Genomic DNA, 23,788 nt, shown 5'->3' on the forward strand with positions numbered 1-23,788 from the left:
AAAAGACAGGTGAGAGGAAAATCCCATCAGAGCATACGGATACAAAGAGACTTACTGGTCCAGTTATTGCTACACTCTGCAACCGGGGATCTTCCCATTGTGTTCTTTTTATATCTGAAGAGGGAGAGAAAAAAAAAGTGTTCTTTATTCTCCTGCATAACATTCAATATCACAAAAAATTATGTAATGAAAAGTCTCATTGCACATACTGTGATTTATATAGAAAATTCTTCCATCTGTATGAGTTCTTTCTTCCCATCCTGGCTATAATGAAAAATATATTTCAATTATTTTAGGAAAGGGTTTTAGATGTATGGGTAAAAAAATGGCATTGGTTTCATGGTTAGTTTCCATATTCCATTCTTAGTAGAAGGCATCAACATTTTAAAATAACACTACTTATAGTTGTGGAAAAACTACCGTATTCCAAAATACAAAATGTTGGAGACAGACGGGTTAGATTGCTGGCATTTCTACAAACTTACAGGTAAAGGCCCCAAATCATTGGAAGAATCAAGTGATATCTTTCCTCTCAGATGAGCTGGAATTTTCAGTCTTGGATCTTCCTTTTTTTGGTAGAGTAAATAAAAAAAAAAAACCAACACACACACACGTTTTAAAATCAAGAAAGTTTGTTACTATGTTTTCTAATATCAATTGATATTTAAGATATTCTCTTTTAAAAGTCTACTTTTATTTCATTTGCTTCAACTGTGAAATGATAGTTTCTCTGTCTAAAACGTATCATTCGAAGGCTACAATATTCAGTTCTCAGATCTCAGAGTAGGATCAGTGTTACACTTCATCTCTTTCACGGAAACCATTCAGAGTACTTTGCCCCATTCTTTAGGGATTGTGTCACTACAGAGGTCTCTTCTCTAAATAAAAATTGCTGAATGAAAGGGACATTAAACTAGACCATGTGTTATTACTGAGGCCCTGAGCATGCTTTTTGGCACCTGTCTGTCAAGGTGTTAAATTTATTTTTTAAAGCTTAGGAAGGTAAGCTCAAAAAGGTTATTAAAGTCAATTCAAATTGCTAAAAAAAGAACAAAATTCAATGTTTGGGTTAATTTATATATATTATTGCTTTAATATTCTTTTATTATGTAATTTGTTAAAGTATTTTAGTATCATTAAGGTATTTTGATCTTTTAAGTAAATTAATTAATCAAAATCTAGTCATCTGTTTCTGATTTTCTGTAAGTTTTCTATTAGTGGTGAGTCAACTACAAAACAACTTTAAGGCTTCTTTTAAAATAAAACTCATTTGGGGCGCCTGGGTGGCTCAGTCGGTTAAGCGTCCGGCTTCGGCTCAGGTCATGATCTCACGGTTCGTGGGTTCGAGCCCCGCATCGGGCTCTGTGTTGACAGCTCACAGCCTGGAGCCTGCTTCAGATTCTGTGTCTCCCTCTCTCTCTGACCCTCCCCTGCTCACGCTGTCTCTCTCTCTCAAAAATAAACATTAAAAAAATAAAAAAAAAAAATAATAAAATAAAACTAATATTCTACCTAGCCTCCGCAAGGTTTTCTGGGAATTAAATGAGATGCAGTTTCAAAAGTACTTTGGAACTACAAACCAACATATTAAGGTTAAGGATTATTACTTAATATCTTTCTAAGCATTTATTCTACTGTGTTAAAAGAAATTTAAAACAGGAAGTAAGTGTATTTCCATGACAAACCCTAAAAATATTAAAAATGGGCATAAATATATCTTGAGTAGAAATAATACTGTTAAGAATTCAGTGTATCTTCAAATGAACAGTAGGAAATATAGGTTATATTAATGCACACTTTAAGGCTATAGGGAACTGTACGTAAGAGTTAAGATTGTTGTTCTAAATTCAGACCAGAGAGTATTTAAGTTACCCAGGTAGTAGTTTTGGTGTTGTGGTCGATAAAGAAAGGTCTCCCATTTGGTGCGTGCCGGACTTCCCAGCCTTTAGGAAGGAATCCTTGCTCCATTTCAGCCGGCTGGGTCACCTGTTGTGCTGAATCACTCAGGAGAACTTGTGGTTGTGGGCGTGTGGTTCCCTGGCAGGGCTGCAGCTGACCGGTCTCCACAGTGGCCTAGCACATTAATTAAGTCATGTTGTCATGTTTTACAGAGAACACACAAATGGCTGCGGTTAAAAGCTAACAGCCTGCAAACATAGATCTAAACATTGCAGACTCACTTCTCTCATAAAATGTTTTGTCAAACTTTGTTTTTAAAATAACTTTTATAATTTCTCAGCTAATTCTTGACCCGTAAGATGGCAGTGTGACAGTCCACGTCTGTACTGAGGAAGCTAGGTCAGAGGGACTGTGCCCCAGCTGCAAGGGAAGCCATGGTGCCAGTTAGAGGAGGTTGTCTCCGCTTACCCAAAACACACACATTGTGGGGGATTCCCCAGATGCAGAAGTGGCTTCAAATGCTGGGCAAGCAAAATGAATGGCAAATACCCACTGTAGAAATGGATAATGGAAATGTAATATATTCATATGATGAAATATTAGGCAGTAGTTAAAAGAAACACACTGGATCAGTATTTAAAGGGCAGGGATAGGATTTTAAAACAACGTTGCACAAAAAAGATTTAGAATTACGTAATAGGACATCTTGGCAAAATTTGAAACACAGGAACATAACACTACTTTGCATTGTTTAGCTCTCTATGTAAGTGTGTAGAAGAGACTGGAGGAAGTGTGGGAGGACAATGCAAAAAGATAGAAGTCTGCGGCTCAGAGGAGGGCCCTCCCCAGGACCCAACTTGCTGCACTCTCAACTCAGCCTTCCAGCCTCCAGAACTAGAAGAAGGAAATTTCTGTTTGTTTAAGCCAAAATAGAAAATTAAATACATACATACATACATACATACATACATACATACTGAAAGAATACCCAACAGACTTAAGATGGTGCTTCCCTCTGGGTAGACCAAGTGTTTGGCTAAAACAAATTTGGTTTTTTATCTGATATAAGATTTTACCTTAAAAATTAAAATGTCTAGAAACAAATATGGCAGTAAATTCTGGGTGTTAAGAAGACGGGTATTTGCCCTATTATTCTGTGTACTCTTCAGTGTTAAAAAATTTCTCAGTAAGAGAAATGGTGATAAGATAAACTTTAAAAAAAAGATAAAATAAAATTTTTTTCTAAACACTTATAAGGAAATATCACAAAAGGCACTCACTGTTGCCCAGAACAAAATGTCACTGTCACGAATTTCTTGAACAGCTCCTGATCACTAAGATTATCTTTTAGAGAAATAATGATCTTTAAGCATTTAAATTACAAAATGATCCAATCGACCAAAATCATTTACTCTGTCCTTTTATTCCCAGTTGGACTTGTTTTACATGGTAACAAGTGGTAACCATGTGTATTGGAGCTCTGTAGGAAATCGTAGCACTGATGCTCGCCAACAATTAGAAGATGCTAGCAGTGTCCAGTATATACTACAAAGTGATGTAATAGCTTCCATAGGAATGTGATGGCTATGTAAGAAAACAAGTTAACAGATAGATTGCAGGGTACCTGTGAAGTGGGCTTTGTCCAAGTAGTAGTTCTGGAATTGTGATCTACATAATACGATCTTCCTCTTTCATCTTGTTTTTCTTCCCAACCTGGTGGTAATCCAGATGAAGTAGGCAAAAGCTAAAGTGAAGAAGAACAGGAAAACTGAATATCAATTAAAAAACAATCCTTTTAAAAGGACCACCTCCTATTTTCACTGCTATCTCTCTTTAAAATGAATAGAGTTTTAACTTATATTTTAAGGTGTATGAGATGAATTGTAAAACATTTTACTTAAAAAAAGAACAGAACAGGCCATGATGATGAACGTTGTACCAACATTAATAAAACATGACAGCAATGATGATCACACACTAAATGCTTTAACACAGATCCTGTCATTTAACCTCCACACAAATCTTAATGAGATAATTGCTATTAGTGGCCCATTTTTATTTACAAGGAAACTGAAGCTTAGAACACTGGGGGTAATTTCCTAACAGATACATTGCTAATTTGGAGCTGAGATCTGAACTAGGTAGTCTAACTACAGAATTTATCACCCATGTGTGCTGAGTCAAAATTACCCTGGCTTTCTTTCTGTAAGGGCTGGGAAGTTGCTACTTAGGAGTTATTACTAATAAACAAAGAGATTTGATTATTTCCAGATTTACTCAAAATAGTCCAAATTTGGTCTTCCATTTTGGATTCTTCAAGGTTTGGCCTGGTTCCTCAAAGTGTCTTATACATAAAAACTATTACGACTGGTCTATTTACCAGATACACTGTCCCTAGACACACCAGGGCTAGATATACATTGCTGACAGTAATGATGAGCTATTAAGTCTACAAAATAATGGAATTTAAAGTTGCTCAGTTTTACAAAGGCCCAACAGCTGCTGGGTAGATGAATGAAATGTAGTAGATACATCTACACAATAGAATATCATGAACTACTGAGATATCCAGCCATAGCATGGTTAAATCTCAGAAACATCATATTAAATGAAAGAGGCCAGACATCAAACTACAATACTGGATGATTCCACATATAAGAAATTTCTAGAAAAGGTAAAAGTGTAGCTCCAGAAAGTAGATGAGTAGTTACCTGGCCGGGAAGCAGATGCTGGGACTGAGGGAACTTTTTGGGGTGATGAAGGGTTCTTAAACTTGAATTGTGGTGATGTTAACACAACTGTAGAAATTTACTAAAATTCCTTTATTTGTACACTTAAAAATGAGGGGATTTTATGGTATGCAGATTATATATCATGAAAACTGTTTTTAAAAAAAACCCTTATCAATGTATTGAGAAGAAAAAGGTATGGAAATCACCTTTCTAGTACAAATAAAAATAGAAATAGATGTAAGTACAGATGAATATAAATCATCTCTAGATTGTGCTGCTCATCTAATGCACTAACATTGTTTCTAGGATGAATGCCTGTCAGTCAGTTAGAAATGCAACATTTTCCTTGTAGAAGGACATTACGACACAGAGGGAAAAATACCATGGATTTCCACTTAAGCAGGCTCCCACCTAGTGGAGGAGGCCAGGCAAATGGCAACAGTGAGAATGACGCTGGTGAGGGCAGTCTTTCTGTGGCATCTTCTCTCTTGTAGAGGGTCAATACTGACTGGGCCAATTGCACAGGTACGTGGCCCCCCTCCTTCCTCAGCATGGGACTGTGTCCCTCTATTCGTGCAGGGCCACCTTTTTAGATGGATGAGCCACTCTTGGTTCAAGGAATTTTGAGCCTCTCTGCATCCCCATGCTGGAATTTCCATAAAAGCAAAAACAATCCTCACTTTTCAAAAATAATGTATAGACTGCCATTCAAAATTACAATTGGTGAAAAAAGGTGAGACATTGTAAGTGGGGAAATGGAATGCATAAGACACAGAGAAGGGAGAGGATCAGGAAAGGGGGCAGACTGTTTGGAAGAAAAAGCAGGGACAGGGGTGAAGGTAGCCAGAGGTTTCTGTGGGTGGATGAGGAGGACGGTAGGCTGAAGGGGCTGGGAACCTGGGCGTTTTCATTTGGTTTCAAACACAAGCAAGGGCTGTGTAAAGGGGAGATAAAAGTATTGAGAGTTGAGCCAGGAAAAGGACGAGGGTGGGAGACCAAAAGGGGGTCAGCAGTCCAGGCATGGGGCTGTTAAGATCTGAGAAGGAGGCAGAAGGCCTCAGTGGACGTGGGCACAAGTCTGAAGGGAAAGGAGAGCAAAGGATTGATAAACTCCACCCAACCTGGCCACGGAGCTTGGCAATACCAGTGCATACCCGTCCATGTGACGGAGCCTTGATGTGACGCTTCACGTATGGGCAGGCACTGTTGCTTGGTGGCAGGGGCCAGTGCACAGAGCACAGGCAGCTGGACACAAATGTGAATTATACACTGCCTGCAGACCGCATCTAGCCAGCACAGTGCCACAGCAGAAAAGCCCAGATATCACCCACAGTCACCAGTGCAGAGACCTTGCTTTCTTACTGTGGGGGACAGAGTTGCCCCATTTCATCTCTAAAAGGTCTACCTCCCCCAGTTCCCCTCCCCTGAACCTCATCTCTAAGAACCTAGATTCTGTACTGGATTGGTTCACTGCTAGGCAGTCAAATGTTTCTATTCAGTGTCCAAAGAAGAAAAAAAGGTTTTGAGTTTCCTGTTTTTACTGACAATGAGGGGAGAAGATAAAACTCACCACAGGAAGTGTAGGCTGCTCCTCAAAAGTATAGGCTTGTAAGCTGCCTCTTCTGCTGGAATGATTCTTATAAAACAGGAAAAGCGACAATAGCTTTAGGCTTGTGATTTCTCTCTGAATGACAGATAAGGTAATGGGGGGAGGGGACTGAGGGGGTAGAAGGAACAGTGGTGTGGAGACTCTGTGTCAAGGCAATGGGTGCTTGATACCACCCGTGTGCCAAATATATGTTCCCGTATCGGGCTCTGTGCTGACAGCTTGCTCAGAGCCTGGAGCCTGCTTGGGATTCTGTGTCTCCTTTTCTCTCTGCCCTTTCCCTGCTCATTCTCTATCTCACTCTGTCTCTCAAAAATAAATAAATGTAAAAAAATAAAAAATAGGAGACTAGTGAAATATATTAAAGGTTACTTGCACACTGGAATGATGTTTGATAATTCTTCTTTGTTAGTTTAATTTTTTTTTAATTATATTTTGATTTTGAGAGAGAGAGAGAGTAGGGGAGGGGCAGAGAGGAGGAGAGAGAATCCCAAGCAGGCTTCACACTGTGAGTGCAGAGCCTGATGCAGGGCTTTAACTCACAAACTGTGAGATCATGACCTGAACTGAAATTCAGGAGTCAGCTGCTTAACCGATTGAGCCACCCAGCCACCCCACTTCTTTGTTAGTTTTAAAACGAGTATATCTACATTTACTGAAATGGTCCAATGTTTATAACAGAACAGTGAAAAAGATGATCTCAGGTTAAAAAATGATATAATAATATATGTGTGTACATATATGTTTATAAATATATAGAAAATGTTAAGCATAATATATGCCAAACCATTAACAGCAACTGAGGGAGCATATGCTAGAGGTAAGATGGAAGATTGATTTTTATATTATATTTCAATACTGTTTGAATTTTTAACTGTGACCATAGAAAACTTTGAAATATTAAATCATTATTACTTTTTAATTTTTTAAGTGTTTATTTTTTGAGAGAGATAGAGAAAGAGAGACAGGGCATGAGCAGGGGAGGGGCAGAGAGAAAGGGAGACACAGAATCTGAAGGCAGGGTTCAGGCTCTGAACTCTCATCACAGAGCCCAATGTGGGGCTTGAACCTGTGAATCAGGAGATCATGACCTAAGCCAGTCAGATGTTTTATCAACTGAGCCGCCCAGGTGTCCCAATAATAAATTAAAAAAAATTATTATGCACATGGCATGAAATTCAGAAAGTACACAAAACACGCATCCTGCTCATTCTGTTCCTCTCTTCAGAGATGACGAACATTAGCAGTTTCCTGTTTTATCTTCAAGAAATATGATACACCTATTTATTTTGTCATGTAGAAAATTTACAGAAAGGGTAGCATATCAAACACACTGCTCTGTACCTTCCTGTTTTTCAGTGACCAATATGTCCATACAACATGTACATTCAAAGCCACTTCATTCTTTTCATGGCTGCATAGTATTCCATTGTATGAATGCCATGTGTTACTTTTATAAATAAACAAAATAATTGAAGGAAAGGGAACAGGAGCTTCTGTGATTTATCACCAGCAAATCAGTATGGATTATCCTCTATGTCTTGACCATTCCCATGCCTCTGATGAAAAAATAAAATGAAATAAGTGGAAGATAGAATAGTCAGGTGGAAGAGAGGAGGGAAAGGGAGCAGGAAGTTCGATCTGCTCTCGGATATTCACAGAGGTATTTATACAGAACTACCTACACTGAAGTTTCTTGAAGAAGATGCTAACACAGAAGTCAGCAAACTTTTTCTGGTATGGTCCAGATGGTAAATCTTTTTTTGTGGACCATACAGAACTGTTACAAACTCCTCAGTTCCGTCAGTGTAATGAGAAAGCAACCACAGGCAATACTTAAACCAACAGGCCTGGCTGTGTGCTGATACTTTAGCCAGCACACAATGCCTTGCATATAGTAGCCCTCAATAAACATTTACTGATCGAATGAAAGTGGGGAAACGCCAACTAGACATGACTATAGATCCTCAGAGAATAATCTCTGTCTTCCACTGAAAGGTCTCCCTTGATGATACACCTGAGAGAACTGGACACAGAGATCTCATCATGGCAGTGTCTGTTTGAATATTAGCCTCTGAACTCCATGGGTACCAATTTTGATAGTGGTTGCTGGAGAGACAATACCATCTATTCCCCTGTTTAGTCAAAGTACCTTGGCTCTTATTCACACACGTGTGCCAGTGACAGATGTGGTATAACTGAGAAGATGAAAAGTAGCCCCTGACAGGCAGGACTTGGCCTAGCACCCATCAGTAGGGTCAAGACAAAATCAAGACCACTTTGCAATCATTCCTGGACACAGACAAAACACAAACACTGTCCAAGCCACAAAATACTAAACATCTCTCTATTGGCAAATATGAGTGACTGCTGCTTTTTTTACTAATTATAGCTTTAGCCTCGCTGTACATAAGATGTGAGATACCAATCACAGAATCACCCCTGCTTCTTGACAGCATTCAATGCAGAACAAAATCCTACTTCCTTAAACCTTCCTCAAAATCGCCTAACATGAACTCAAATCCTTCAAGTCTTTCCTAACATTCTCTTATAGAGACACTCATGGTGTGTGTTCTCTTTACTGAAATCAGTAATAAACCTAAATTGTTAAATTACAAGTGTGTTCCTGGGACTCTCTGGCTGGAAGGCACTGTTTTATGTAATGGACATTTAGACTCCAATGAGCATTTGGATTGTCCATGACTCTGCTCCATACTATTAGTGGAGATATTTGAAACATGACCATACTGTAAAGTCCTAAAGTCCCTAACACGTTATTACATGCCATTTAAGACAACATTTTTCTTATCACAAGAAAAACATTTTGTAGCTATGAGAGGTGATGAATGCTACCTAGGCTTAGTGTGGTAATAATTTTGCCATAATGTATACATATATTAAATCATTATGTTGTATACCTTAGACTAGTAAAATGTCTGTCAGTTACATCTCAATAAAACCAGGGATAAAATTTTACAAAATTTACATTTTGTAATACTTACAAAGTTTCATGTAAATGTTAGATACTGAACTGAATAACACATATAATATAAAATCCTGAAGGTACAACATCTAAGAGCATCTTACTGAGCTGGATACTGGCTGTCCGGTGGCTGAATTTCTACAAAAAGTGAGTCTGGCATTCAATTCTTCTACAAGATGAGTCTGAACATCCAAGTTATTTGATGCTGGAGGTGATGGGAAGGCCTGACTGCTATCCGTGGTGGCTTCATCTTCTCTTATAATTTCCCAGCTCTAAAATAAACAGAATAATCTTAAGCCACATATATTTTAATCTATTGCTTTAACATGTGTCTATCAATAAGAACAAGAAAATCATTTCTACCTCAGAAGACTCTCGATTATCAACACTTTCTGTCTCCTCAGATATTTGCCGCCTGGTGGTAAACGCACGTTGTGCCTGCAGCTGAATATTCCCATTCTCAGCATCTGTTAGGCTGTCCCTGTATTAGAGATATACAAGCCATCATCCATGTCTGAAGACAGTTAAAATGAGAGTCACAGATGGAGTGACTATTAAAAAAAATACCTCATATCAGAATTCACTGTCTCGGCCAAGGCTATTTCAACATGCACAGACTAGGTCATGGGCACTTTGGAATCTTCAAACCACCTTATGGAATTAGCATTTTGTGAAAATGTGTGACATGTCTGACTTTGATATTTTACTTCATCACCATGCGTATACAATAATGTATGACATAGAAGGGAACTAAAAAATATTTGTTGAATAAATATACCTGAGAGATTCATAAATAATTTTATTATATTATTATTTTGCCTTATTATTATATGTGTAAAATCTAAAGTAGTTCTAGAGAGATTATAAAAAAGAAACTTTAAGAATTACTTATACAACTTCATGAATCAGACAGTAACATTTTCGAGAATCAATCTTAAGCCAAGAGTTGAGTTCCCCATACTAGAGGGAAAAATGAAAGATCATATAAGAAACATTGTAATTAAAAACTTAATAGATTACAGATTAAATAGTATCTGGTTTTGATCATTTACAGAAATAGGCCTGGTCTGAAAAATTATAATAGTAAAGGTGTGTCTGGGTTTAGGAAAGTTATATAAATCAGACTGAACACCATTACCCCATTAATTAGTTTTAGTATTCTAGCTATTTGCATTTACTACAACCAGGCCATCAGATCAAGAGTTTTATACAAATATTTAATAACAAAATTATTGTTAATTTATTTAATGCCATATGAGCCCAGGATAGTTGAAAGATCAGTTCTTATTATACTATTGCTGAAGAAAATGTCATTTTGACAGATGGTCTTAAGGGAATGCTTCAGGTTTTCCCCCCATATATGTGATTTAGGCTAGCTGAAAATGACATTAATGATAGTGAAAGAAATGTTTTCTGCTCAAGTCAGGCTTGCATAGTACTGAGGTATGCAGTAGGATGATTTTGTAGATTTCTATAGTGTCTTCAGATTTCCAATCTGTACAGGTCTCTACAGAGATTGATGCCTCTGTGCCATGAAGAACTATGATCACTGATTTACTTTAGAAGGATCTGAGAACAGAAAATATCTATGAAAGTGCTTGGACTGTATCAGACACAAAATACCAAAGCCCAAAATTAGAAGGTTAATGGACAAATAAGAAAATTTTAAGTCTCTGTCAAAAAGTAGAAGGCTAAAGGGGAGCCTGGGTGGCTCAGTCAGTTAGGTGTCTGACTGGCTCAGGTCGTGATCTCAGAGTTCATGGGTTCAAGTCCTGCATTGGACTCTGTGCTGACAGCTCAGAGCCTGTTTCAGATTCTGTGTGTCCCTCTCTCTCTGTCCCTCCTCCACTCATGCTCTGTCTCTCTCTGTCTCAAAAATAAATAAATATTAAAAAAATTTTTTTTTTAAGTAGAAGACTAAAGAAAGCCTTCATAGGCTATAAGAGAGGAGAAATGAAAGGGTATCTGATAATAAATGTAATGGGACATTTGTGAATGTGTATTTATAAATATATAGTCTGATGATAATAAAAGAAAAATATCACTGAGGAGACATCAATTAGAATACCTCAAAGGTCATTCTATCCTTGATCTGTGTGCAACAGAAATTATGTATACATTGACCAGACTGGCAAATGAGTGTTTAACAGAAGACGCTTGTTATTCAGCCCTCCATATTTTACAAGTATATTTAGAAGTATATTTCAAAATAGTGTATTGTAGAAGTTAACAGTTTATTATGCGTTAGTAACAAACTACAAAAATTTCTAACATTTTCTAAACCAGTCTGAATAGAAAAATGTATCCTTCTGTGGCTATAAAGTAATTAAAAATAAAGAAGCAATTAGAAGAGTGGCATTTGGACTCAAGTAATTTTGAATATCATCAAATTAAACTTAATAAAAGAAACAGAATGGCATTTTGAAAGTCCCGAACCATAAAAATCCTCATATTTTTAGAGTTAATGGACCCCTATACTATTATGAATCCATTTGAGATATGACTTCAAAATGAAAATCTGTGGTCAAAATGTATTCAGATTACAACTGTGAAAGTCACCAGCACATACTGAGGGGTTGGTCTTTTCCACTGTGTTCTTCTAGATTCATGGTTTACATAGTAGGTCCTTCCAAGAATATCCTGCCTCTCTTCCCATCCTGGAGGTAGAGGAGAAGGTTCTTGTTGCTGCTGCAAATGGCAAGCAGCATCCGGTTGGTCCAAAACAACCCAGCCAGGCTGAAAACGAGAGTGGTAACAATTAAGTTTATGCTTGATGTTTTTCACCTTATAAATTATGCTGGAGGAAATTTAAAAAGAGATTTAGTATGACCAGTTCCAGAAATTATGCAAGGACAGAATTTGCACAGTGACTATCTTTAAGACCATAATATGAATATTTTATGATAATGAAGGTTTTTTTTCTGACAAAATAATAACATTTAAGCTCTGCTTGAAATTTTTAACTTTTTTCAAATAAGTTTTAAAACATACCTAATAGGAAAAAAAAAGACAGAAAAACTTCTAAATAAACAGATAATTATGGAAACCATTGAGAAACTGAGAAACAGTTTAAACTAATGTAACCCTAGGCTATTCTATAAATTATAAGCAAATAAATGAAGGACATGAATTCTGTCTTTCCTCCAGAGAAAGCACATTGTTTATAATGGAAATCAACAACTATTGGAGACCTGAAAAAAAACATCAATAAACGAAGCTCAAATATGTATAGGCATGGCAGGAAAGGCAAATAATGTAGAAATAATTGCTACAGTCAACTCTCTAATAACTGAAAATCCATTATGATTCTCCAGTCTGATTTTTCTCATTCTCCTATGGACCATGGAAAGGCACTTTGGTCAGGTCATAAAACAGCCAAAGAAATAGTTTTGTTTGTTTTCTTTGTGTTGTTTAAATGACAAGAAGGCATTGGAAATTTCCTCTGATACAGTGAGGGGCAAATATACATGAAGCTTAAGCTATGGAGATTAGGGTAAGGAATTACTTGAAAGGGTGATAAGTTAATGGCATATTTTTATATAAGGAACCTCCTAACAGAAGAGGCAGTAGTGAAAGGTCCTACTAAATAAGGCTATGAAGGGAGAAATAAATGAGTGAAGAAAAACTTAAAAATTCTCCAAAAGAGACATAAAGAAAGACCTGAATGAATGAAAAGATATAATATGATCTTGGTTAGGAAGACTCAGTCTCACGAAGGTGTAAATTCTCCCCAAGTTAATATATAAAGTTGCCAAGATGCCGATAAAACTACGTTACAGATTTTTAAAAATAATGGGACAAGGCAACTCTCAAGTTCAAACAGAAACACAAACAAGCAAGAATAACCAGCACAATTCTAAAGAAAAATAAAGGAGTGCCTGGGTGGCTCAAGTGGTTAAGCTTCTTACTCGATAATCTCATGGTTGGTGAGAGTGGACCCTGAGTCAGTACGGAGCCTGCTTGGGGTTCTCTCTCTCTCTCTCTCTCTCTCTCTCTCCGCCCCTACCCCACTCACGTGCATGCATGCGCACTCTCTCAAAAATAAATGAATAAACTTAAAAAAAAATTAAAAACTCTATAAAGCTTAAAAAAAAGGAGTGAAGATTAACCCTACTGAATAAATTATATTACATACCACAATAATTGGTACACACATGGACAGACGGCTCAATATAATGAATTAGAAATCTCACAAAGAGACTCAAATTTATAGGAATTTAGGATATGATAAGGATATTTCAGACTTGTGGGAATATAGGCAAATTACTTAGAAAAAAATTATCTGGGTTGCTACCTTCTACCAGGATGTTATAGACTAAGCAATGTTTAAATGTTAGAAAGTAAAAACAACATGTATTATAACAAAGCTTGGGGGATTTAAAAAATATATTCTAAGAGTGGGGGAGCCTTTAAATACAAAAAGGAAGATTGATAAACTTGACTACAAAACTCCCAAATTTGTACATGAAAAAAACTACCAAATCAAAGTGGAAAGAAAAATGGGAAACTAGGAAACATACTTGATACCATAGTTAACAGGCAAGAAAATAATTTCCTTAATATATACAGTCTTTCTTTCGAGGCACTGGGTGGGGATCTGGCACTGAAGGATTGTTGTTTGCCAGCCAGCTGATGGCTTAGAAAGTGGAAGGGAATTCTTTAATGTTGGAAGGCAAAATCTGATGAGAAAGGATCAGGGAGAAGAGCTGGGAAGGAAAGGAATATTTTCTGACATCAGGGAGAAAAGGATGGGAATTTCTGCAGCAAGGCTGACGTCTGGCTGGTCTGGTGGGAGGGCTCTAGACTGAAGCAGGACAGAAGGTGAACAAGGTGGGCAGTGGGTATGGAGAGAGGAAAACAAAGAATTTTTCTGGAAAACAGGGATCTGGATGGGAAGTAAAATTCACTCCTTTTCTTTCTTACTCTTATTTTTTTTCCTTTTTACCTCTTTTTTTTTTATTTTTTTTTTTATGTTTTATTTATTTCTGAGAGAGAGAGGCAGCGTGAACAGGGGAGGGTCAGAGAGAGAGGGAGACACAGAACCCAAAACAGGCTCCAGGCTCTAAGCTGGCAGTCAGCACAGAGCCCGACGCGGGGCCCGAACCCACGAACCGCGAGATCATGACCTAAGCGAAAGTCGGACGCTTAACCGACTAAGCCACCCAGGCGCCCCATCCTCTTCTTTTTAAAAAAGAAATTTATGTCTTTTTTATTTTGAGAGACAGAGAGAGCGAGCAAGCGGGGGAGGGTCAGAGAGAGGAGACAGAATCTGAAGCAGGATAGAACCCACGGACTGTGAGATCATGACCTGAGCCAAAGTGGAGGCCACCCAGGAAACCCCCTTTTTACCTCTTCTATGGAAGCAACATCTCTTTAATTTCACTTCTTTCTTTTTATTACTCCATTCTCTTCTTTCTCTTTATCCTTTTTTTCTCTCCATCTATGTTTACCTTCCTTCCTTTTCTCTCTCCATTTCTTTAAATGATCATAATACAGGATTTACATACCTAAAAATTAGTCTTGTATATATTAAATCGAATTTTAGTTCTCAGGTCTCTATTTTAAAAGTACGTGAGTTGAATTTTTATACTTTGCTCTCTTGAAAAAAGGTTGTTTTTAAAAATATGGTCATTGATTATTTTTCTGTCAATTAATGAAATTTATTAACAAAAGGGTCCTCATTCTTGCTGTAAAGGATTGTAAAAATGTTTAGAGCTCAGAAAATGGTACCACAATATTATTTATTTTTTTAATGTTTATTTATTGGGGGGAGAGACCAAGTGGGGAAAGGGCAGAGAGAGAGGGAGAGAGAGAATTCCAAGCAGACTCCGTGCTGTCAGCACAGAGCTCAATACAGGGCTTGATCCCACAAATGGCAAGATCACGACCTAAGCAGAACCAACAGTCAGTTTCTTAACCAGCCAAGCCACCCAGGCACCCCAAGATTATTTCTTTAAAATCTTCTTAAAGATTTCTCTCTTAAAGGTCTACTTAATGTATTTATGCTTTCTAAGTTAACTTGAGAAGGAGAAAAGCTAATTTAATTGAAGGCCCATTTTTTAAAAACTTGTTTCAAGTTTGAGGAAATGCAGTTATACGTTTGAACACTGTTTAGAAAGACTGAGTTTTCTTCTTCTTTTTTTGTATAGAATGTCTCCCTATTAAACATGTATCAGCTAATACTCTTCATGAAATATTTTCTAAGTATCACTGTTGTTTAATTACTGATAAGTTAGTGTGTGATTGCCAACAACTTAATGGAGTCAAAGATCAGAAAGAAAGCATTTAGAACTACAACACACATTATATTATATGTTAATCTTGTAAAATATGTACAACTAAATCTAAAGTTGCAAAGGGTACAAAAATCAAATGTTAAACAATAATCTATTACAGCTAGACTTTGACATACTAAGGAATACAAATTGCCTGGCATTTTGAAAATGCCAATTGTTTTTCTTTAAATAGTAGACTTTTATATATTCAGTCACAAGCTAGATGTCAAAGACAAGACTTCTCTGGTCATTAGCTACACAGAAGATAAATAAGCATAGACTCATGTGTTTGAATTCCTAGTGCCTTTCATAAATAAACTTCTACATGCTTACATCTACTGAAATTATAAGGTGCATTCTGAGGGAACTCAAACATTGAGACCTGAGGCCACAAAATGAAGTGAAGGACTCTACCCACAGACACTGAACTGTGAATAAGGTACCTATGATATGTGTGTGTGGGCAAAACTTGGAGCAGGTTACTGAAACGCTGAACTGAAATGCTGTTAAGTTTTTTTAAGTTACTAAATAAAGAATTTGCTTTCTTTATAGCAGGCATCCTTCATTTCAAACAGAATTCCATTATGCAGATACCCCGTGCACCAAAATGCCAGGTAGCAAAACTTCGAGCTAATAAATACCTTGAATTTTTAAAAAGTGATTATTATATGATAAGCTAGAGAAAAACTAGAAAAGAAAAGGTAATCAAATAAACAAATACAGCCTTAAGAGAGGATACCAAGTTTTTTGATTGCCCAAATAAAGGTTAAGTATATTCTGTGATTTAAATAATTTTTTTCCTTCTATTATTACAGATTTCTCCCACAAAGTAAAATCTTATCAGTGCATATAAAAAAATGCCCAGAAAGCCCTGTTGCAAAAGGTGGCTTGTTCTCAAGCTTTCTGTCCCAAGGTATATGGGTATCTGAGGTAGCGTCCAGTGTTTGGGAGGTCCCTTATGTTCACACTTCTTCTGGAGACCTAACCAGATCCTGAGCCAAAGAGGCATGACTGTTGAGGAAGGCACATGCAAGAAAACTCTCCAAATTAGGGGTGTTTGGGTGGCTCAGTTGGTTAAGCATCTGACTCTTGATTTCAGCTCGGGTCATGATCTCAGGGTCATGATCTCATAATCGTGAGATTGAGCCCCTCATCAGGCTCTGTGCTGAGTGTGCAGCCTACTTAAGATTCTCTCTCTCTTTCTCTTTCTCTGCCCCTCTCTCTCTAAAACGAACAAACAAACAAACTCTCCAAAGCAAATTGGTACTAATATACTATGTACTTTCAGTAAATGTTGTTATGTCAGTGGGAAATTCAAGAGACAGGGTTCTTTTGTCCCCTCTTCAAATCATGAATATTTCTGCTGGAAGAAACCCTAAAGGTCATCTGGTACAACAGTCATTATACAAATGAAGAGACTGTGGTTCAGAGAAATTGACACACAGTCACTGGGCTCACTAGTACCAGAGCTTGAGACTAGGATTCCAGTCACTAAATCCCTATCTAATCCTATTCCAAATACATGCTCTCTGCTTCTTCCTTACTCACCCTCAATGCATGTAGCTCTGCCCAAATACTTGACTTGGACTTCTTCTTATTTTGTCATCCATGAAATGTTAAATTCTATTTGCCCCAAATAAATATGCCCTTTTATTAGATCACTTGAATTCCACCTCCCCCCCCCCATTCTCCTTCTTTACTATGAATCCTCCAATCCTCATCCTAACTATGAGAGGAAAAGTAACAAGAAATACATTTCATAAAAAGTTCTCAATCAGTAGTCTCCTTAAAATTTCTATATATTTAACTTACAATAGTAAATTATAGTCTTACTTTATTAGAGGAGAATATGACATGGTTTTAAAAAAACCCTGAAAAACCAGAATGAGTTAATAGCTAAATTACAATAAGTGTTTTCATTTATAAACATTATATTCCCTATTTGTTAACCTTTAAGAATGCCATCAATAATGGCCATTCATTCTACAGAAATGTCCTCAGAAGAAAGAAATGTTTAATGGATGATTAGGTAAAATAATACCAAGGTAAATAATTCTTATTGCACATATTAACTTCATTGAATAAAGTTGTTTTCTCTTCAAGGTATAGTAAAGTAAGAAATGAGATATTTTCTTTTTAGTTGAACCAAGTATTTATAAAATCTCACCTCTAACTCTTCAGTCTGTTCTGTGTTTTCTTCTTCTGAGCCACTGGTTTTAGGTAAATAAGTCATTTTTAATCTCAGATAACCTTTAACTCTTGATTTGTGACTGTGGAAAAGAAAATAATTATTCGCAAAACTTTAACACTTAAGAAGAAAAGCACTCATTTAACAAGAGGTTAATGAATACCTACTAGCTACTAGAGGAGACCCCCAAAGACAACCTCTACTACAGAAGACAGCTAGGAAAAGGAGCATGTGGTGGAGACAAAGTAACAGACATAAATAAATACTGTTATTAAATAAATAAGATGCTAAGGAAGTTTGAGTAAAAGATCAGGGAGAACAGGAACGAGTTGCATTTGAATTGGTGCTAACAGAATGGGGAGAATTTTGATCTGTGGCAGTGAACAGAAAGGCATATGAGTGGAGAAAAGAGTGAAACATGAGGAAATGAATGGAAAACCTGGGATACATAGAAGGAAAGGGTAATTGTTAGGTTTGGCTGGCTTATACATAGAGTGGGTAGGGATGATCCAGATGATGAGGTCCATGTGAAACAACAGAACTTTAGATTTTGCATACTCTATGAAGCCAGAGAATTTAGGGGACAGGGAAAGCATCCTCAAAGATACATTTTGGGGATACTTATCTAGTCATACTGTATAGCATGATAGAAAAGTGGAGAGCAAAAGGCCTGATAACTGTCTGAAACCTACCGTCTTTCTTTGACAGCTGTTTGAGTCTGTCACACACTAATTATCTATTTTATTTTATAATGTAATGAATAATGTTTTTGCATCATGAGTTGTCCAGGCTAAAGGTTGCTGTCCATTGTATTCATATTTAAAAATTTTTAAAACTGTCTATTGCCCCCGCCAATTATTTAAGAAGTCCTTCCTTTGTCCTAACTTTCTGTATAGTTATTTTGGTGTTTTTTATAGATATCAGTTATGTAACCAATTACCCTTTGCCTTTCTTGACAAGAGATCTTATCTTTTATTCTATCTTTAAAAGGTACTCCCTCCCGGGGCACCTGGGTGGCTTAGTCAGTTAAGTGTCCGACTTCAGCTCAGGTCATGATCTCACGGTTTGTGAGTTTCAGCCCCGTTTCGGGTTCTGTGCTGACAGCTCAGAGCCTGGAGCCTGCTTCGGATTCTGTGTTGTGTGTGTCTCTCTCTGCCCCTCCCCCAACTGGGCTCTGTCTGTCTCTGTCTCCCAAAAATAAATAAATGTAAAAAAACCCTTTTTTTAAGGTGCTCCCTCCCCTACCCCATCTAATGCCTCCTCCCTTAATCTTTTAGTTGTTCTTTGTACAGTTCTCATGAATTTGGAAACTAGCTTTCCTAAGTGGCCAATAGAATCCCTGCTGTTTATTTCCAAGGCCACTTATGTGGATTGTGTCTCCATTGTTAAAGGGGAGTGAATACTGACTTGTTGCTATAACAGATGGATACAGAAAACTTGCTCAGATAATGTTTTATACAAGAGTTTCTTTACAGTGACATTTTCATGTCTTTCAAACTAGACAATAAGCTTGTGGGGTTGGACTTAATGAGGCTCAAAAAGGGTAAGAATGTAGTACATTTTCTATTTGATTTCAAGTTCTTTCTGCACTTGCAGTGATGGTCTGTACAGACAGAAGATGTAAATTATTATATAATTTTTTAAAGAGAAAGATACTAGAAAGCATTTGACAAAGTAAAAAGTAGGCTATTCGGGCAATTAAAAAAGAGAAGAAACATTTATTCTTGTTATGAAGATGCCACAATCAGGAAGAAAAGAGATATATATTCCAAGATTTCTACAAAAGTGAAATATGTGACTTCTCTTACAGAAAACAAATATTAACAGAGTACTGTCATTTTTATTTTGCTTTAATAACTTATATATTTGTAATTTATATTACAAAGAGTTAATTAAATTTCTTAAATGAAAAATTTTACTCAGTTCCCATAGTATATTTTTCAAATGCATTTTCTAGTTTTCTAGTAAAACTAGATTTTCTAGTAAAAAAAAAAACAAGACAAATACTTCTGTTTTTGCAGATGTACTTCTTTATTTTGACTTTGACTTTTTTGACAGTAAATCCATACATCCTCACTAGATTTTACTTGACTGCGTGGTACAGAGTATTAAAAGGAGGGGTTTTTTAAAAAGGAGTTTTATTTACAGCTCAAACAAAAATTTTAACAAAACTCAAGTAATTCAGTTTATAAAAATGGAATTATGAACATGCTATTCAGGTTTTAAATTCTAGTCCAAGCTCAAGTTATTTTCTCTAAATATTTGAGTTTTCTGAAATACCTGTTTTTATTAAAGTATGCAAAATGTGGTTAGGTTTTTCTGAAATTGGTTTTGTGCATATCAAGTTAGATATTGCTTTTGGCTAACCTAATGCTTGTCATTTTGAAAAGACAGTATGACAAAATTATATAAATTTTAAGATATAAAATAAATAATAAGACAATAATGACAAATTTCCACTTTCTAGTCTGATAAATATTAGGGGGACAAGTCTTTTCAAAAGGGATATGATCACTTTTCTGTATTTTCAGAATTTTTTGTACTGTGCATATATTACTTTTTAATCAGAAATAAAAAGTAAAGCTTTCAAAAACAATATTTAAAAGTAGCTTATTTACAGTTTAAGCTTTGAATCTCCAAAGAGGCTACTTGGTATAATGAAATTAAAAAAAACAGTATGTTATTATTTTATATTTACTGACCTTCTTGGGTGAAGAACAAAATCCTTAAATGTATATGGTCTCTCCATTCTTGGATTTTCTGTCTAGAATAAAACAGTAAGTTTTCAAGATAGATGTACAACACCAAAAAAGTATTTTAAGGAAATCTTCATGAACTATGATCTAAGCCTTGGCTGAAGTTAGAAGTGAGAAAAAGTGGGGTTTAGCTCATTTAATGTTTATAACAAGTAGTGCTTTCACTCTCCTGAGCCCTAGGAATTGCTGTGAGACCACGCCTCAGTACCAAACAAGCTGAGCAGGTGTGCACTGGGGAGGCCATAGAGGGAAGAAGTAAAACACAGGAGAGTGGTTAGAGTGTAGGGGCCATTCTAGGAGAACAAAAGAGTAAACGGCCTGGAGGGCAAGACTGGATTAAATATGTTATCAAAAGCTTGTGATCTCTAAAGACTGTAGAGTCAATAAATATCTCAAGAGACTGATATAGTAAAGAATACTTACTTCTCTTCCTTATCAAGTTAAACAGCCCTTTGCTTTTACTGTTCTTTATTTTTTGTTACTTTTTGCACTAACTACCCATTCAGTCTTGGAACTCTTAAATTCTCATGACTTTATCTTCCTTTATCTTCCCCCTCCCCTCACCCCTCTTTTTTCTTTGTCTGTCTTCTCCTCTGATAGGCCCACAATGACTAAGGGTCAATGTTCAACTTTTGGTGCTCTCACATCTCTTACTGGGACAGCCCATCATTCTCAGAGATTCTGTGGTCACCTCACTCTGAGACCTCTCACTCCTTCCAGGCTCTTTCTCTACACAATTGACTTATATATTTCTGTCAGCTGCCACTTTAGGCTCCATCTCAGTGGAGCTCCATCTCAGTCTGTTAAACATACGACTCGATTTTGGCTCAGGTCATGATCTCAAGGTTTGTGAGATGGAGCGCCATGCTTGGCTCTGTGCTGACAGTGTGGAATATGCCTGAGATTCCCTCTCTTCCTCTCTCTGCCTGTCATGGGGTTCTCTCTCTCTGTCTTCCTCTCTCTGCCCCTCCCCTGCCTCTCAAAATAAATAAATATTTTAAAAATCCTTAAAATAGAAAATTGGGATGAGTTTTCAGAAAATAATATGGTCAAGAAATAATAGTATACATTTTACAAATCAAATATTCACATTTATTATATTGTGTATCTATAATTATTTATTAGAAAAAATAATAAACTTAAAAATTAAAATCATGGACATCTATACCAACCGGTAATGGATAAAGAGGAACATCCACTTGACCTAGGAAATCATCTCTTGTCTACAAGAAAAAGAAGAAAAGAATAAGATTAGTAATATGCTCAATATTTTTAGAAATTTTGATAAGCTCTTGCCATCATTCATGAAAAAATGTAGAAGTCTTTTTTGTTGCTGTTGTTTAATCCTATGCCATATCCATGGAAATAAAAATAATAGGGTAATGGCAGAATAGAGTATATTACACTGTTCCTTTTACAGAGAATAATTATATACTCCAAAATATTATAAAAACAACTATTTGAAAGCACTATAGAGTTATCACAAGCAAGCAGAAAGTAAAGGGGAGTCAATCTTTGAAAGAAGGAATTGTATAGGGTAGGATGCCTATTTATTTACATGGCTTTTTCCCTGGTTGTACTTCACAGTTCATATGGTGGTATGGTTAGAATTCAGACATCTGACATCTTACTCATTTGAGGAAGCTGAAGACCTAGTTTGAGGCTAACAGCATAACTAAAAAGTGAGGGGATCAATCTCTGAAAGAAAGATGTCCCAGAAGTCCCTTGAAATCGATACATGAACTCTACCCAAATTCTTAGCTGATCCTTGAACTACATATATGAAAGGCAATAGCTAGAAGGTTCAGCTAAGTTAAAAACTTGCTAAAACAAAAATCAACGCTCTCACGGAAAGATAATAAAATTTACTGTCTCAATTATGTACCACATACACTGTCTAGTATACAAGAAAAAGTTACTAAACATGCAAAGAAACAGAAAAATGTGATCCGGTATCAAAAGTCAGTAATAGAAACTGACCACAAGACAAGCCAGATCTTGGAATCATCAGACAGAGAAATTAAAGCAGCTATTATAAAGATGTTCAAGGATTAAAAGGAAAATAAGGTCATAATGAGTAACCGGGAGGAGGGGGAGAATCTCAGTAGTGAAATGTAAACTATAAAACTGAATCAAATGTACATTTTAAAATATGTATAGAACTGAAAAATATAATAAAAAATATAATATCTGAATTAAAGATGACTGGATGGGCTTAATATGTGACTGAAGATGATAGGAGAAAAGCTCCATAAATTTTAATATATATTGGTAGAATGTACATAAGATGAAAAATAAGGACGACTTATGGAAAAATTTCAGGCAGTCTCACTTATGTGTAGCTGGAATGCCAGAAAGAGAGGAGAGGGAGGGAGGGAGAGAGAGAAAGAGGGAGAGAGAGCAAGAGAATAGGACAAGTGGAGAAAAAGAAGCCAACTTCCCCAAACATTAACATCTTATATAATTATAGCACAATGATTAAAACCAGGAACACTATTATTTGAGAGGAAATAGTAACACTTTTATATATTTAATCTTATATTCTTAAGTTTTTTAATTGTAAATAAAAACCGATATACATAACACATCTGTCACCCATAATATTTATTAAAGTATTTAAAGTAACTTGTGAAAAACCCTGACCCTCCAATCTCAGTTCTCAGAGTGAACCAGCGATAACTGTTCAGTAAACTTCTTTCAGATATTTACCTACACTTACCCATTCATATACTTTTTTTTATTAAGGTATAATAAACATACATCATATTAGTTTCAGGTATACAACATAATGAATCAATATCTGTATATACTGCAAAATAATCACTACAACAAATCTAACATTTATCACAATATATAACAGAATTTTTTTTCTCATGATGGGAACTTGTAAGATTTGCTCTCTTAGCAGCTTTATAATAGGCAATATGGTATTATTTATAGTTACCATGCTAAACATTACAGTCCCATTACTAATTTATTTTATAAATGAAAGTTTATACCTTTTGACTCCCTTTACTCACTTCATCCAACCCAACTCCGTTCCCTGGAAACTACCAACTTGTTCTCTATATCCATGAGCTTTTTTTATTTTTATTTTTTTTTAAGAATCCACAACTATGTGAAAGCATACGGTATTTGTCTTTCTCTGTCTGACTTATTTCACTTAGCATAATACCCTCAAGGTCCATCTATGTTGTTGCAAATGGCAAAATTTCATTCTTTTTTATGCTGAATTATATTCCATCATATATTCCATCATCATATTCCATCATATATATTCCATGTGTGTATATATATATATATACATATATACATACATGTATATATATATACACATGACATCTTCTTT

At 36.2% G+C, this 23,788-nt stretch overlaps 1 protein-coding gene across 7 annotated transcripts in view; it reads right to left on the bottom strand.

Annotated features, from left to right (window-relative positions):
- NEDD4 (NEDD4 E3 ubiquitin protein ligase) overlaps positions 1-23,788 on the bottom strand; it is a 136,840-nt gene that overhangs the window by 17,997 nt on the left and 95,055 nt on the right. For 4 of the 7 annotated variants that reach the window (XM_039216563.1, XM_039216566.1, XM_039216565.1 and 1 more), the window contains 12 exons: positions 21,612-21,662; positions 20,386-20,447; positions 17,663-17,765; positions 11,790-11,956; positions 9,584-9,701; positions 9,325-9,492; positions 6,202-6,267; positions 3,524-3,643; positions 1,873-2,073; positions 486-566; positions 210-264; positions 56-114 (listed from right to left, as the gene is read on the bottom strand). In XM_039216563.1, the coding sequence (XP_039072494.1) occupies positions 56-114; positions 210-264; positions 486-566; positions 1,873-2,073; positions 3,524-3,643; positions 6,202-6,267; positions 9,325-9,492; positions 9,584-9,701; positions 11,790-11,956; positions 17,663-17,765; positions 20,386-20,447; positions 21,612-21,662 (1,251 nt within the window). The remainder of the gene's footprint in view (positions 1-55; positions 115-209; positions 265-485; positions 567-1,872; positions 2,074-3,523; positions 3,644-6,201; positions 6,268-9,324; positions 9,493-9,583; positions 9,702-11,789; positions 11,957-17,662; positions 17,766-20,385; positions 20,448-21,611; positions 21,663-23,788) is intronic. The other 3 variants (XM_039216561.1, XM_039216560.1, XM_039216562.1) reach the window with 3 other exon arrangements.

Source organism: Hyaena hyaena, unplaced genomic scaffold (genome assembly GCF_003009895.1).
Source record: "Hyaena hyaena isolate Hyena2069 unplaced genomic scaffold, ASM300989v1 scaffold_645, whole genome shotgun sequence".
In the NCBI taxonomy this organism is placed as follows: domain Eukaryota; kingdom Metazoa; phylum Chordata; class Mammalia; order Carnivora; family Hyaenidae; genus Hyaena; species Hyaena hyaena.